Consider the following 18091-nt stretch of genomic DNA (forward strand, 5'->3'; position numbering starts at 1 on the left):
TAAATACATAATATGAATATTGGATCAATGTCACTATCTACAGTATATAAAATCCTTGTGTATATTACATTTAGAAAGCCGCTCACTAGAAGCATTCATACACAACAGAGCTGCTGAATAATACATAGGAAAAAAATAAAATCCTCACCTCAAATAATGGCAGCTAATCAGAAACCAAATTACTAAATTCTGTCAACCTATTACTGACCTATGGTCAAGGGAGGTCCAGCTGTGGGGTTAATTTAACAGCCTCTGTTGCTTTTTCGTAAGTGGGTTACATTGCTGCCTGTGGTAGGTACTGCTACCAACAAGTAGATATTATGTAGACCACATGCATCAGGGTCCAGCACATTATTGCTCTTTATTTAAAGGGCAATTGTACAGTGATACTTTTCTTCCCACTGAAAAAATGCAAGTGGAACTCCCTATATGAGATGGGCGATTAGGTGAATATCCTTACCATGGCCTGTTGCATCCCGGGTTTTAATCATCAACGTTGTGCACTTTTTGACAAACGTACTTGGCTTCAAAAATAGAACAAGCTCATAATTATGTCTATGGGACTTGAAACCATAAGTAGACCAGCCAAAAAGCAATGGGAGGACCAGAGGTTGCACCTTATCATAGTAAATATATATATTCCAAATGGTGCATCGGAGATAGGGAGTGCCATTTCTTCACCACAGATAGAATCAACGGATAATCATAATTGACTTTAAAGATATAATTATCTTCCCTGTATGTGAAAGGGAAAGTAGTTTTTCAAATATTAAAATAAATCATTCTTGTCCTTATAATGATACAGAATGATACCAATGAAGATGAATTTTCCTTTACAAGATTGGCATATAAGTATGTTTAACTAAATAAGTAAAAACAATGATCATTGTGTGGCTATATTATAAATATGAATTTAGTGCCATCCGATGTATGTTTTTGTACAGAAGCCTTCCATATACAGTATGTTGTTGGTGTTGGTAGTACACATAAGGTGACCAAAGTGTAGGGGACATTAGATGTGTATAGCAATGATGACACAACAGTCTCCTGCTGACTGGTGTGTGTGTTAATCTCTCTAGTCTCTTCCTCCACCTCTTACAGGCTTCTGTCTTCAATCTCCTTTGCTTTCTTGTTAGTTCATACTGTAACTGTCGATGGGTTTTCTTCCCGACTGGCTTCATTTTTGCTGTTCTTCCAGGAGAAAAATCTATTACCTGCACAGACGATACAAGTTCATGAGCAGGTCAGTACAACTCACCTTTGATTTTCATCCTAGCTGTTTGTTGTGCTGTACTGCAAATCTGTATTTTATCTGTAAAATCCGACCAATGTATCCCAGATTTTTTTCCACTATTTTATTTTGTATAAGTAAAACAAAATGCAAATAAATCGCTCACACTCCTTTTTTGTGAGTCAGTGCATAAAAAAAAAGTTAAGTTATATAACACTCAACACCAAAACCTTACGCTAAAATATATCTTGCTAAGACCTTGCCCATAGCTTTTGCTGAGACTAAAGGTCTGTTTTTAAAAAAAAAAAAAAAAACTAATATTATTTGTTAATGTGTTAAATGTGTTTTATTTCTAATTTTCTTTTATGTTGTGTTCTGGCCTTTTTTAAATTATTAATTTTATAAAATATTTTAAAAAGTATGTTTGTAAAATACCAAACAATAGTTGATGTGTGACACAATTACAATGTGTGTTAAGGCTGGTATGTTTTATGTGAATCTCTTGTTCACTTTTTTAAGGATGGAGAAGCAATTAAGCAGGTTCCGGGGATGGCTGCCTAAAAAGCCCATGAGATTGGACAAGGAGACAATTCCGGACCTGGAAGAAAATGACTGTTACACGGCACCCTTCAGTCAGCAGAGGATCCACCAGTAAGTTTAATTTATGATAAACTTGGATCCGCCAGTTTTCAAGTGTTCTTGTAATAATATTGACCATTAATGACTAACATTCTCTGGTGATAGTTGCATAATATGATAACTTGATTTTAAAAAGTGCTATAATTGCTACCAAAGCATGAGGTATCTCAAGATTTTAGGAAAGTGATAAAAAATGGGACTTTGAAAAGTTTTAAATAATAGTCACCACCTGCTTTATTTGTTGTATCCTCGCCCTCAGTTTGAAAGATGGCTGCTTGGTTGAAAGAAGTGGCTGGTTGGGTATTCCAAAGTGGAGATTACTTTATTGCAAACTGATCCAACTGCCCAATGTGATTTAGTATATCATTCTAATTAGTGCTTAGTGCTTCTACTTCATGCCCCAGAAGTAAGACATGTTTCTTCGTCTGATTTGTTCCCTTTAAGACATTGGGCCTGATTTAATAAAGTTCTCCAAGGCTGGAGAGGATACACTTTCATCAGTGAAGCTGGGTGATCCAGAAAACCTGGAAAAAATCTGGTCCAGGATTGAAAACATTTGCTAACAAATATCAAATGACGTTTAAGAAAGTCATTCCAGGTTTACTGGATCACCCAGCTTCACTGATGAAAGTGTATCCTCTCCAGTCTTGTAGAGCGTTAATTGTTCTATAGAAGATCACAAGCAGCTTCAAGCTGACTGATGATGACATACAAGAGGAGAAAGTATTATCCACAGTGCCTGTCTGACATGCGCACAAGGAGATTTTTCCTGAAGGGAGAAAAAAATTAATAATATTGGATTCAATAAAAAATACCTGTATTGAATACATTAGCATTATATATATATATATATATATATATATATATATATATATTTATTTATTATATATGCTTCTGTACAGCTTTATTACAGGTTTCAGTATTTTTGATTTATTTATGCATTCTTGTTTCAACACATTTTTGTGTTTTTTATTTAAAGTTTATTGTTACATTTATTAAATATCGGACATATTTTGGTGAGTTATGCCTAAGAATTACAGGCCTACAATGTCAAATAAATTTTAATGAAAGACAATGTACCGCTTGTAGATATATAAATCCGGACAGAAATGAACCACCCAGGAAGTTAACTATACTTTTGCAATTAAAAAAGCTTTAAACAGTGATATAACATTAAGGATCACTACTTGTAAAACCAAGGTCTCTGGGAGGGGCAAGGTATATGATTTGGTGACTACATTGGATGAAGATAAAATGTGCCACGCATGGTTGACTATGTAAAGACTTCTGGTGACCCCTACTGGTACATGTTGTGCACTGAGCCCAATCTTCACAGAACTCTTTTCAGGTGTTTGTAGACAATAAATGATATGAATGGTCATGGACTAAACCAGTGTTTCCCAACCTGGGTTCTGTAAGACCCTCAGGTTCTTTCAATGTTTGCTAGGGTTATTTTAGTAATATGAAATATATGCCTTTTAGGTAAGTGACCACTGACACAAACTTTTTGGCTATCTGCAAGAGTACTGTGTGCTATGGATAATGTTATTGTCAGGGGTTTCCTAAAACCTTAAAGTTATTTCAAGGGTTCCCCCATAATATAAAGGCTGAGAAACACTGAACTAAACTGGTATCTCATGTTCATGGATAGCTGCAGATATACTTATGCTAATGCTAATGCTATCAATCTTAATGATTATGTCAACACAAATTAAATAATATCTTTTAAAAACTATGGGTAACCTTACCATAAGTTAAAGTATTCAACAAGGTAAATTTTAAAACACACAATCCTAATGCAGATTGCTAACATCAACATAACCGTGTAAATCGGTGATTTTCAACCACTGTGCCACGGCACACTAGTGCCGTGAGAGATCTACAGTTGTACCGTGGGAAATTGTCCAATTACCATTGTCTTGTGTCTGTGCTGTAGTGACTGGCAGAGTGATGTAATACTCTTCCATGTCAGTGGGTGGCAGTAGGGAGCTTAATTGGACACACGAGAATTAGCTACAGTGTCATTTTGTAACATTTTTGATTTGTGGTGTGCCGCAGGATTCAATGTACAAAATGTGCCGTGGCTCAAAAAAAGGGGAAAAACACTGGTGTAAAGGATATCACGTGGTAGTTTGCAATTTTTTATATTTGCATAGTTAGAGCAGTGGCATAGTTTCAATCGACAGGTTAGTATGGACAGAATTGTGTCAGGGTGTATTATTTTTTTCCATATCTACATAGCCTGTTAAATATAACCTCTTATCCATATTTTCTTTTGCTTTGACTTTTATCATCACATTGCTTTGTTTATATGAATTTTGTCTGCAGTCTACCTTTTCAAGTGTAGAAAGCAATGTGGCTGTGGACCAGAACAATGAACAACAAATTTGTGTTTAATTGTGTTTTCTCTGCCAGCAGCACAAATGGTTGACTACATATGTATATCAATGCAGAGACAAATTATGAACTGCTAAAGAAAAATATTTTCTAAGTTGCTTGTTAATAATTGCTGTTTTTATGTTTAACCTAAAATTCTGGATAATTGACAAAATCAATTTTTAAACCTTAATGTGAAGCCTAATTAAAAAGCAAGCCTGTGTGCCTCATTTTCGTAGTACTTTCTGAGTTTACTACAGTTTACTCCCACACACTAGTGGTTAAGACTGGGGTTGTCAAGCACAGAATCGCATAAAGAGTCGCTATGTTCATACCAAAAAATACAAACTCTAGAAAAAGAAGAGTCGTCTTAGTACTTTTGTTGTTGGAGCACTTCTAAAGCTGCTTTTTAACAGCTTATCACTAAGGGTCCAGAAAGGTGACCTATGCTACTAAACTTGAGATCCACATTAAGGCAGTAGTCTAAATGTCTAAATGGGTCCCTAGTTTTGGTAGCTGTTTCTTTTTAGGCTCAAGTCAATGTAAGCAAAGAAAATACTTGGCGATCTTCCTGTGCACTGCATTGAAATCTTTAAAGTAACTAGGTTTCCTGTGTATCTTATATAAACTACAAAACATCCTTGTGTAATGAATATAAGAAGAGGTGACAGTGTTTGCAATCTAAATCAGGAGTGAAGAGTGATGAAACAACTATTTTAAAGATAGGGTAGAGTGAGTGAGGACTAAAGGACAGGAGTCTAGAAAACTAATGCAGCCACCACATTTAGGGACTGGACAAAGGTTCCTCTGTTTATGTTCGAATTGTCTCAGAACTTTGCAGACTCATTGTACTGGAATTTAGTTAATAATAAAACAAGCTTTGCTACACCACAAAGTATGTAGTTGCATTAGGGCTTATGTCTATGGGGGATGTTTTCCCATATTTGCAGCATATGCCAAACACAGAATGCTTGTGGGGCTAACCTCCTGTTTTCCTGAGTTGGATAGAACTAGATCTTGTAGATGCCTATTTAACAATTTTGCAACTTATTTTACTTCCAGGTCATTGACTTACTGAAAGCAGAGACAGCCAGATACCTAGCATTTTAGAGGCAAAATACCAATGGCAATCTATGCATTTCTCCTACTACAGGTTTCTTTTATTCACCGATAGTTTGATGTATTAGGCATTCTAAAAGGTGATATCCAAAATATATTTAGACTGAATGTATTAATGTAATGCTAGAAGAGCTAATTTTACATCTCTGGCTCAGCTTGTCCTCAGTTGAACTCGTACTTATTATTTTCCTTACCAAATTTCTTTTTTGTTATCTCACAGTTTTATCATAAACAACAAAGACACCTTTTTCAACAATGCCACAAGAAGTCGGATTGTGCATCATATTTTACAAAGAGTTAAATATGAAGAAGGGAAAAACAAAATAGGTAGGTCCTATAGTGTATATTAAAGTGTTTCCAAGTTTTTTCTCTAGGTTTGGATTACGTGGTGAGAGATTTTTATTGTTGTTTATGGAGATTTATTCCCTGTTTATCCCAGTGATAGTAAAAGTAAGTAAAAATCTAAACGCTTGGGTTATCTTCAGAACAGAAATGTTTTTCTGATATGTTGCTTATGTTCTGGATCTGTGAGCTGTCAGCACTCCCATACTAGAGTAAGACTAGGGTTAGAAAATGAAAGAATGAACCCAGTACAGAGGAGGACAGAAACATAAAGGCCGCTAACATTGCGACTGAGTCATTCAACATGGGTCATGATCAAACACAAATACTTTAAAAATATTGGAAGTTGGTTTCCTTGGTTGTTTATCTTCCTTATCTTTGTTTATAAGTGAATTATCACTCTGCAAGGAATACAACAGCAACTTTGCACCTAAAAACATGCCAAGTAAAATACAATTAAATGTTCTTGCATATGAACAAATGACTGCATTCAACAATTCACCTTCATTCACTAAGCTGAATTAATTATTTGCAGAGTTATAATGAACAACGTAAACTTCTAAATCAACCCTATTATGATAATCAAGGAACAACTGAATGGACATCTGTCTGACTCTGCAATTTGCTTGATAATTTGTTCCATCCAAATTTGTTTTCCTTTTCCAAAACTGAAAGTGCACCAAGGTATAATAAGTATTGCAACTGGCATAAATAAACAGCAAACAAAATGCAATATAGCAAGAATCTATATGTTTTAGACTACAATACTTTATTAAATGTATGTGTTATAGGGATTCCTTAGATTACTGTATGGGAGGAAGAAAAACAAAGTAAATAAAAATGCACAAACAATAAAACATTCTTTTATCTGGGACTCATTATACTGTATATAAATGTTTATGTGCACCTCGTGAATTATGTTACAATTGTTTGCACTTGTACACAGTGGATGCAAATGTTTAGTTCATTTAGGTATATAATGAGGAAGAAGGGGACATTTTTGTGGTATTTTGTTCTGCTTAAAGTGGTCTGTCTATCCAACACTCATAGTTCAGTGACTGTTGATGACCAGAACTGCAGGTCAAACTGTAAATTTACCAGTTAAACATAGAAAAGGGCTCTAAAACATTATTTTTTTATCATAATAGGAGAATTAGCATAAAGCAGATCTATTTTAATTCTTAGTTAAACCAATAAAACATTAGGAAAAACTATACTATGCATTAACAGTAGACAATAATTATGGGGGGGAAGATGAAATGCTGAATTACTATGTTTAAAATGTTATTTAAGTACACCGCTAGCAAGGAACAGTTATGGGTCACCTCCAGACCTTTTGGAACCGAGAATGGTTACTTCTTCATACTGTGTAGTTAGGTAATTCTCTGTAGATGCTAGGTGACTTTTCTAGTTGTGTGATTTTCTCATCTCAGCAAATGCATGTTCTAATTATGCATTACTAGATGAATATGATAGCACTCTTCTCTTTCATGCCTCTTGATTTTATAATGATAATAAAGGTACTGAAACTGTAAATGAAGCATGATCATGGCAATCAAAAATGCTTCTGTCTAAACAGTCTTGAAATTAAAAGCTAATGCATGAATGTGTTATTCATTAGGCAATAACTTTAAACATTTAGTGCAACAAATTTAATGTAAAAATTCTGTAGCTGAATTAAAACATCCAAAAACTTATCTTGTTTGCTTTTTACAATTAAACTTTTATTTTCTTTATTGGATAAATATGCAGACTTTAGTTTTTGTGCATTGTGCTGAGATGTGCAATACATTAACATGTAGGTAAGTTTAATTACGTGGGCCATTACCTAAGTAAAATTAATTTCATTACACGTATATTGTCTGCTACATTCTTACACCAATATCTAGATACAGTTTTAGGAGGAAATTCTGTTAGTATTTTAAGAGCACTCTGCTGTCAGAGATTAACTGTAATTTTTATAAAACATCCCCAACACAGTAAGAATGCCACCTTTTGTGGTTCAACATATTGTCTAAAAGGGTTTCAGTATAGGATAGTGGTAGGTATCAGAGCTCCCAGCTCTCCCCTCATATTTCTTTTGGCCTAGCACGATTGGTAGACTATAGGTAAGTACACCTTAGGCCTCTTGATATCTGAGTAAACCAGTGTTGTACGTTAATGCATGGTCTGCCAGTGCATTACAGTGGACTTAAAATCCCACCTACACTATTTTTTACTAATGCAAAGCAAAAAACCCAATTCAATGCATTATTTGTTATATATATATATATATATATATATATATATATATTATATGTTGTAAAGTGTTGCAATGCAGGTACATCAGTGGTATATTGCCTTAGTGTGATGGGGTGCCAATAAAAATGTATCCATTACAACAATGCGTATGTGAATCTGCCTTCATGCAAACTTGTGAACACAGCTACCTTGGGATGTTTAATGCACCTGCACCGCAGTCTGTGGGGCATTTCACTACTTTTGTATACATCAGGTACAGATCAAATGCTGTGAAGTCAGATTCTGCACAAATTCAGGAGTTGGCATGAATCTTTTTTTTAAAGCAGACCTATCACTAAACTTATTACATTATATAAAGGGGTGGCTAACCCTGCGCATGCGTGAGATCTTTTTTTTTCACATTTATAGTAGCAGGAATTTCTGCTAGAAAATAATATTATAAGTGATAGTCAGCATGGCTTCAAGAAAGACAGAAGTTGTCAAAAAAATTTACTCTCTTTTTATGAGGAAGTAAGTAAATAGCAGTTGATATAGTGTACTTGGACTTTGCTACAGCTTTGACACTGTACCCCACAGACGGTTAATATACAAGTTAGGGTCTTTGTGGAATTAGAAAGAGTGCAGAAAGGGGCAACTAAACTAATAAAAGGAATGGAGGAGCTCAGCTATGAGGAGAGATTAGCTGAACTGAATCTATTCTCCCTTGAGAAGAGACGTTTAAGGGGGGATATGATCACCATGTATAAATATATAGACGGTCCATATAGAGAACTCTCTTTCCCATTATTCACTTTGAGATCATTACAAAGAACAAGAGAGCACTCCTTGCGTCTGGAGGAAAAGAAGTTTAAGCTCCAGATAAGGAAGGGATTCTTCACTATAAGGTCGGTGAAAATGTGGAATCGGCTCCCTCAGGAAGTAGTTTCAGCAACTACTACAGATTGCTTTAAGGAAAAGTGGGATGCTTTTGTAGAAGCACAGAATATAACTGGGTATTAAGGCTTTAAAGTAAAAATACCAGTGACTTGATCCAGGGAACATCCGACTGCCTGCCCCTGTTGAAGAAAATTGTACCAGGGTTTTTTTTGCCTTCCTCTGGACCAACTATGTCTTATAGGGTTTTATATCTAGGATATGTTTATTTCCCTAGTGGTTGAACTTGATGGACTTATGTCTTTTTTCAGCCACTATCAGTAACTATGTAACTATAGTAAGCAGGAATTTTCAGATCTCGCACATTTGTGGTGCAAGATCTGGTTTTGTCAGCAGAATAAGAATAAGTTTTGTCAGCAGAATAAGGAAAAAAGTAAAAGTAGATTGTAGTGCCGGGTTTCCAGTCCATGCCAGAAAAAGAAGTAAGACAGGACGGCGTAGGTCCGATTGAACTAGGTTGGTGGAGGGATTGATGGCTTTCCAACTATAAAGGTAAGTATTCTGCTTTAATTTTGGACTGTGCTAAAAGCATCTAAAATCAAGGATTTATTAAACAAATTCTGCCCAAAGCTTAGAATTTTGACCCACCCCTACAACCTACTCATTTAGTAATCTTAAAAGTAGAACTATTGCTAAAGAATAAAATTGTGATCAGGCAACTCCTTTATTGCAGAAGGAATGTGCACAATGTGATGACACAATGACATTAGGCATCCTTCCTGGTACCTTCTGAAAAACATTCCTACCTGATCAAAATTTTTAAAATACTCTCACACTGTTATTGGTTTGAAAAAAAAAATAAACAATATTTAAAATACTTTCACCTGTCCTTTTTCTGTTGTGGGCCCCGACATCTTCTTTTCTAGGTTACATGATCTTCATTATTCTGGCCAGGCCAGGATGACAACATGAGCTTGGAATCTCATTCAATCCTGGTAGCTCTAGGGGATGCTGGGAAACCAGGTATATCCCCAGCATCAAATGCTGAACTGCGCAGCTCAGTGATTTTTTTTTTATAAAAAGATAGTGAACAAGCAGGTAAGTATGTTTTATTAAAGAAGGGACATTTCCTGTTCCTTTTTGCAATAGACCTGGCTACAGGTTTTCTGTAGTTCTATTTTAGTCTAGTTAGTGATTTTTATTATGTACTATATAATCTGGCCTAATTGTGTTAAGATAGCTGAAATCTTCATTTAATTAGCTCTCCTAGTGTAAAAAAAAATGCAGAATGTTGACTATATTTTACCTTTGTCATTGCAGTTTATTCATGTAGATTATTATAATTAAAACGTTTCCACTTTTTTCTTAGGTTTGAACCGCTTGCTTTCAAACTGCACTTATGAAGCTGCATTTCCTTTACACGAGGTACAAGTTTACCATATATTTCACAAAGATTATTCGTTTGGGTATTTGACAAAATGTTATTTTGTTTTATATTTTTTTCTGATAGTTTGTGTAGATCGTGGTGTATGGGCTGCTTATAGGACAACAAATCAAAGAATACTCATGTGCATAAGTGCAACTAAAATTTTGCCTCATAAAGATAACCTTTCTGCTCCTATTAGAAGTGAAAAAGATTGTGTATCCTGGCATAGGCAGATGTGGAATAATAAATACACAGGCTTTCCGGTTAATAAACATGAATCCTTTTCTGATCTGCATTTAAGGGAGGCTACAGAAGTAAGAACTCAATAAAGACTCATGGAGCAGACAATCACCGCCACCTCCTTTTTGAGTGCTGGGCTTCCTGGGGAGTGTGGTATAAATATCAGCCCCTAGATCTTGTGCGGTGAGTTCATTTTAGATTTACGCTAAGGTTATGAATATCCAGCAAATGCTAAGTTTGCTTTTTACTTTTTTTTAAATGTAAAAGCCCTATCCTTGCATTGTTAAGCTTGTTTTACAAAACAGAAAATGTACTGCAAGCACAGTGTACAAGTCTCATTTAGCTGTAGACCTAGTTTAATTTCACATATAAGAGGATAAGGGTTAGGGCACCCATCTAATTTCTAATTTAAATTACCTATAGGAATATCTATACACCACTCAGCACCGTGTGTGTGTGTATATATATATATATATATATATATATATAATACAGGTTGACAGCCATCGATAATCCTGTATATATATTAGGCCTGTCACACTTACCTGTTCCTCACTAAAGCACAGGCATCCCTCCCCTGCGCATGCGGGCAGTTCTGATGCTGGGCGTGCCTCTGTTTCCAAGCTTTATCAACTACGGCAATGCCGCTAGGCAATCAGAAAATAGCCTCCTAACCAGCTCTGGCTGGTTAGCTAGCTCTCAGACTCCATTTTTTGTTCGTGCAACAAGTCTTACTAGTGCCAAGCTCCCCGGTTCTGTGAACTAGTTCCTGTACACCTGCTGCTTAATCCAGTGTTTCCTGTGTCCAGCTCCTGTGTTAACCCTTCGTTGTCCAGTTTGTTGGTTCCCAGCCAACTTCCCTGTGTTGTTCCTGTGTTCCTGTTTGCCTGTAGATATCCCTGCATCACCTGTACCTCCTGCTGTTTCCAGTGTCTCCTGTGTTCCCTGTGCCCGCAGTGGCCTCTGTATCATTGCTGTCTGTTTCCTGGATCCCTGGCTATTCACCCCTGGTGTGTGACATGACCTCTCTTGCTTGCTGCCTGTCTCAACCCCGGCTTCTCTTGACTATCCTTCTGCTTAGTGATTTGGTACCGTGCTTTGCCTACCTTGGTGTGCCCAAGGACCGCAACCTGGCATTAACCAGCGGCACAACATTCTCACCATCAGAGGCTCTGGAGAAAACCTGGTTACTGCCTAGACTCTGCGCCTTGGCCCTTCTCAGGGCTCACACCACCTCCCTGCAAGCCATACTGCCCCCCAGTGGTCCTGTCTCTCCGAGCAGTTTGCACGAACCATGACTACACCCTCCCAGACTTCAGCAGGCCCCAACCAGAGGCTTGACGCCCAGGAAGCTAATAAAATCCAGGTGCTTTGCCAGCTTTTTGCACTTTCTGATCGTCTACATCAACTGCTTGTTTCTCCAAGTGCACTGGCTGCAGCACCAGCCCAGGCCCATCCTCCTGCCCTCACATAGCCTCTGCATTGAACTTGCCACCTCCACAGCGATTCTCTGGGGACCTGCTGTGGCTTCATCAATCAGTGTGGCATCCATTTTGAGCTCTAGCCCAATAACTTTCCGCACAGATCGGGCCAAACACCTAGAGAAGTTGGCTGCTTGTTACAAGAAGTTTGCGGATCGGCATTGCCACAAGGCGCATCCTGTCCAACCTGGGGACAAATTCTGGCTATCCACCAGGAATATTTGTTGCAAAATGCCTTCTCTAAAGTTTGCTCCACATTTCATCGGACCTTATGTCATCTCTGCCAAGGTTAACCCAGTTTGTCATAAGTTACTCCTTCCTTCGCATCTCAAGCTGCCAAATGCTTTCCATGTGTCCCTACTTAAGCCGTTGGTCCTGAACTGCTTTTCTCGTTTCTTCTAGTGCCTCTGTTTCCAAGCTTTATCAACTCCGTCCATCAGAAAATAGCCTCCTAACCAGCTCTGGCTAGTTAGCTAGCTCTCAGACTCCGTTTTTTGTTCTTGCAACAAGTCTTACTAGTGCCAAGCTCCCCGGTTCTGTGAACTAGTTCCTGTACACCTGCTGCTTAATCCAGTGTTTCCTGTGTCCAGGTCCTGTGTTAACCCTTCGTTGTCCAGTTTGTTGGTTCCCAGCCAAGTTCCCTGTGCTGTTCCTGTGCTCCAGTCTGCTTGTGGATATCCCTGCATCACCTGTACCTCCTGCTGTTTCCAGTGTCTTCTGTGTTCCCGGTGCCCGCAGTGGCCATTTAGTCATTGCTGTTTGTCTCCTGGATCCCTGGCTATTGACCCCTGGCGTGTGACCTGATCTCTCTTGCTTGCTGCCTGTCTCGACCTCGGCTTTTCTTGTCAGGGCTCACACCACCTCCGTGCAAGCCATAGCGCCCCCTAGTGGTCCCGTCTCTCCGAGTGTGACAAGGCCTTTATCTAGCAGAATCATTGCCCCACAGCAGTTATTACTAATATGAAAGATCTTCACTTTAGAGCACAGCGTTTTTGATATTATTTACCATAATTCATAGTTGGATTTTTCTGCTTTACATTATGGCATGAAAAGCTAGAAACATGCTTTAATTACAACGGAAACAGAATTCTTTTTACTCTAATAATTCTAAACATAGATTGGTGGCTTTGGCCAATAGTCTTTATACTTTCTGCACTTTCTTTTACCCTGTCATCTTTTTACCAAAAGATGGTTTAGAGACTATTTAGAGATTAATCTGCTTTTTACACACATTACAAATTTGCATCTGACTTTATTTCCTAATTATAAGTTTTTCTTCCAGAACAACAGCACAAATATTTATGGTTACTCTACTCCTTTTACATAGATAATGTTATTTTCTTCTAAAGCCTTGTATAGTAAGCTGTGGTATTCTATCTTTATTGTTTATTTAAAATCTTATTCATGGCATTTCTTATATTTGTGTCCCTGTACAGGAGATATTTTGGTGAGAAGATTGGCCTCTATTTTGCATGGCTGGGCTGGTATACAGGAATGCTGTTTCCAGCAGCAATAATTGGATTATTTGTATTCCTGTATGGAATGTTTACACTGGATAGCTGCCAAGTCAGGTAATCCTTATTTTCTGATTTATAGGATAAGACTTTCATTAAGTTTGCTAAGACAAGCTTAGTTTGCAAATTGACTAAACATGTGCCCATGTTTCATTTAGTTTCAGCAGATTAGTTTTTAACTTATTTATAACCTTTCAATAATTATATTTTGATACAGTGATATTGACTTTATTACTATAATAAAGCAATATTATTAGTTATGTTTAGACTATATTTTGACTAGCACAGTACACAAAAGTAGGAAGCAAGTCCTTATTTTATTTCAAGAGTACGGGTCACCATGGAAATGATTCTGCGATCATCCACCACTGTTGTCTTCCTTTGACGTCCAGGTCTTTTGGCGTTGCTGAGTTCACCAGTGCTTTTCTTTCTCATGATGTACCATACTGTAGATTTTGCCACACCTAATAATGTAGCAATTTCTCGGATGGGTTTTTTCTGTTTTTCCAGCTTAAGGATGGCTTGTTTCACCTGCATGGAGAACTCCTTTGACTGCATGTTGTCTGTTCACAGCAAAATCTTCCACATACAAGCACCCCCCCTCCCCCTCAAATCAACTCCAGGCCTTTTATCTCCTTAATTGATAATGACATAACAAAGGAATTGCCCACACCAGCCCATGAAATAGGCTTTGAGTCATTTGTCCAAATATTTTTGAGCCCCGGAAATGAAGTGATTGTGTAAAAACAAGGCTTAGTTCCTCACATTTTTATAGAATGTTTTTGTTCGACCCACTGAATTAAAGCTGAAAGTCTGCAGTTCAACTGCATTTGAGTTGTTTCATTTAAAATTAATTGAGGAAATGTACAGAACCAAAATTAGAAAAAAGTTGTCTCTGTCCAAATATTTATGGACCTAACTGTATCAAGGCATCTTAAAACCGTACAGTATTCTTGTACTATTAATCTTTTAACACTTGCTTCATCTTCAGAGTGATAATGTAAAGTACCGTATTTTTTGCCGTATAAGACGCACTTTTTCTTCCCCAAAACTGGGGGGGAAAGTTAGTGCGTCCTATAGGACAAATGTGTTATAAAATAAATAAAATAAGATACTCACCCGATACCCGATCCTGCGTGTGTGTCTGGCTGCATGCAGCGTGTAGGTCTCTTCTCTCCTCTGCCAGCATCGTGTCTGTAAAGCAGATAATCAGAAGGGGAATACCGGTATGAATGGCACATGAGTGATCAGAAGGCGAATAATCTTTCAGAATCTTTTTTTTCTAGATTTTCCTTCTTTAAAATTTGGTGCGTCTTATATTCCGGAGCGTCTTATACGGCGAAAAATACGGTACCTCTTCTCTGTTTACTGTGTAAAAAGATAATATTATATTTATTCATTTTGATAGCATAGCAAGTCTACAATTTAACCTCTGAACTGCACTTTTATACTTATAGGTAATACATTAGCTCACTATTCGTGACTCAGCAAGGTGCTCCCTTTATTTTCAGTAAAAGAAGCAGTGGTGGTGGCTGAGTTACAGCAATTTTCTGCCATTGTACTTCATGTATTAAATGAGGAAAAGTAGAGCAAACCATGTATAGCAAATTGCACATTTGAGTATATATTGATGTGATCGTGAAGCACCTTTTGTGGTATAATCTCAATTAGGTTTAATTTAGAGCTTTAAAACCCCTTCAGGATAAGATTTTTCCTCAAGCATCCTGTTAAAATATTAACTGATGACCTAAGGAGGACAGAAGTATTAAGAGCAAAGGCCAAAGCTTTAAAACTCTGGTATTAAGGCAACTACAATTGCTCTTCTAATAGCATTATATGTTAGGTCCCGGGTAGGGTTCAAATGTTCCTACAGAGGCCAACTAAGCTCAGGGCAAACAGAGATGAGGCATGGCTGCACAAACTAATAAAATGTAGAATATGTATTTTAAATACCTAATATATGAAATGTCTATTGTGTCTTTTTTATGTATTGCAGCAGAGAAATCTGTGGAGCCACAAATATTACTATGTGTCCATTGTGTGATAAATACTGCCCCTTTATGAGGTTATCAGACAGCTGTGTCTATGCCAAGGTAATATATGTTTCTTTGTGTAACTCAAAATATGTGTATATGTAGGTTTGGCATTATGGTTTCCTGATTTGAAGCACTGAGGTTCCATGTTTCATAGTTTCTACAGTGTTCATGTAATTTCAGACATTTGCTGCAGGTTTTCTGTTGCCTCCCACAGTCAGAATCTTGAAGAACAAATTGTTCCCAGTATAAATGTGTGATCTGTTTTTATAGTAATTACACTGGTCAACAAACATTTTCTTGCCAAACAGATTAAAGTCATTTTGGGTTATGTTTGATGCACAGATTAAAAATATAGTATTGGTTTTGCAAGATTAGCTCTAGTTTTTGAAATAATGACCTCAAAAATAACCTCATGGAAAACTAGTGAAACATGACAATTGAGAAAATTAAACTAGATATGCCTATGTATACAAAATTAATTTTTTGAAATACTTAATGTCAATATATTCTATATTCAGTCATTGAAAAACTCAGTTTGTATGATTTCCTTTTATGCTAAAGTTCAGGACAATCACGTTGAAGGCTCCAGCAGTAGTCTGCCATCATGTGTCTATCCCATCCGCACTGATACCTTTCTTCCATCACCTTTATATCTTGATGAAACCTCTCCCCTTGTTCCTCACTGAAATCGCTAAGGTTTTCTGGAATTATTTGCAAATGCCTATGGAGATAGTGTACCTTTATGCTAATAGTAGCACCCAAATTTTTAAAGTTTAGGAGCAAGTTTTGTACCAGTTCTTCATAATTTTGTGTTTTATGGTTACCCAAGAAGTTGTTGACAACCATGACACCACTGTGCCAGACAGAAGCTTCAGTATCAGTCAATGTAACTTGTGAAATTTGAATCATTTATCAGTTTCCGAATCTAGGGTCCATCAAAGATTCCTGCTTTTAATTTTTCAGTACTCAATCCAGGGAAGAATCTACAAATGTATTTGAAGCAATCACCGTCCTTGTTCAGAGCTTGAACAAATTGCTTCATTAATCCCAACTTTATGTGTAGTGGAGGGGGAATGTTTTTTTCTTTATCAACCATTGGCTTGTTAATGTTGTTCGCTGTACCTTTTTTCATGGGTACTTTGTGTATCCACTTTGCTGTCCAAGTAGGAAGTTCACCATTTTTAAATCAACACATATGGACCATTGGTGTTCATATTAGCAAAGCTTTTGTAAGACCATTTTCATATTCTTCTTTAAGTTTTGTTGAGTGACCAATTGGAATTGATGCATAGCAGTTGCCATAATGCAGTAAAACAGATTTCAAACTTCAAGTGGAACTGTTTATGAAAAGCCGCCAGTCTTCTGCTCGGTATTCTGGTACTCCCATATGAGCTACTAGTCCAGGAATGTTACAACAGTACACGAAGCCTCCATCTTCACTAAAAAATGGTAGGAGTGTCACCTCTCTTTTCCTATAAACCGTTATTTTAACCTCCGTCTCAGACAGGTCTTTCCTTTTAGCATGGATGATAAAAGTTCAGATGCTTGTTTCGACCGACTTAGGTCACATATTAAATCATTGAGCTCTTCTTGGGAGAACTGCTGGTTTGATGAAACACTTCCTTTATATTCACTTTCACTGCTAATTCCTGGATTTTACTCCAACCCCGGTATATCCTCCATGTTGGATACAGGAATATCAGGGAGTGTACTGAACACTGGTATGGGAACATCAGCATCATGCGGCACAGGTCGTCTTTTTAATTCCAAATCAGGGTACTCCCACTTGTTTTTCTTGAAACGATTGAAACCTTTTACATTCACAGCACAAAAATTACAATCATTATGATGACCTTTGGGCTCTCACTATACCATAGGTACACCAGATTTCAAACTTTTCAGTTTTCCATTTTTCCACTGATGTAGACACTCTACACAAGTTTTGCATACCATATGGGGAGCCCAATACTTATCTTGTTCCCCCAGTTTATTACCAAAATATGCAAGTTATGCTTGTTTCATAAATTCTGTAATGTTTCTTCTCTGTTATTGCTGAGAATATTCACCACAAATGTAGCAAAATACATTGAGGTAATTTAAACAACTTCTTGAATAACTCATATTTCTGTAAAAATAAAATGTATGAATACAAAGAAGGCAAATGAAAGTTTCATGAATATAATACAACATTTAATATGTATATATAAACTATATATAAAATGCAAAACATCAGTGTAAATAAAGATTGATAATAATATGCTGTGTTAACATTTGTTGTTGGTAAAATGTCTATTACGATTCCTGTATGACAAGAACTAGAGCCAATTCAATGAAACTGATGTCATTTCTTGATTCAGCAGACCTTAAATACACTAAAAATATTGAAAAATTCTAAGCAAGTGAAAAAAAAATTTTTTTTGAGCAGTGTTAATCTATATTCCACTGAAGCACTGTAGATCATTATGCAGTGTAAAGCAATGTAAAATATGCTGACACAGTATGAAATACTTTCAGTGCATATATTTACAGTGTGGCTTTAAGACAATGGGCCTTATTTATCAAAGCTCTCCAAG

General features: G+C 36.8%; 1 protein-coding gene across 1 annotated transcript in view; it reads left to right on the top strand.

Annotated features, from left to right (window-relative positions):
- ANO4 (anoctamin 4) overlaps positions 1-18091 on the top strand; it is a 75513-nt gene that overhangs the window by 40952 nt on the left and 16470 nt on the right. The window contains 7 exon segments of the mRNA XM_072401101.1: positions 1199-1243; positions 1751-1882; positions 5586-5692; positions 10191-10246; positions 10549-10670; positions 13405-13539; positions 15479-15575. Coding sequence (XP_072257202.1) covers positions 1199-1243; positions 1751-1882; positions 5586-5692; positions 10191-10246; positions 10549-10670; positions 13405-13539; positions 15479-15575 — 694 coding nt within the window.

Source organism: Pyxicephalus adspersus, chromosome 2 (genome assembly GCF_032062135.1).
Source record: "Pyxicephalus adspersus chromosome 2, UCB_Pads_2.0, whole genome shotgun sequence".
Classification (NCBI taxonomy): Eukaryota; Metazoa; Chordata; class Amphibia; order Anura; family Pyxicephalidae; genus Pyxicephalus; species Pyxicephalus adspersus.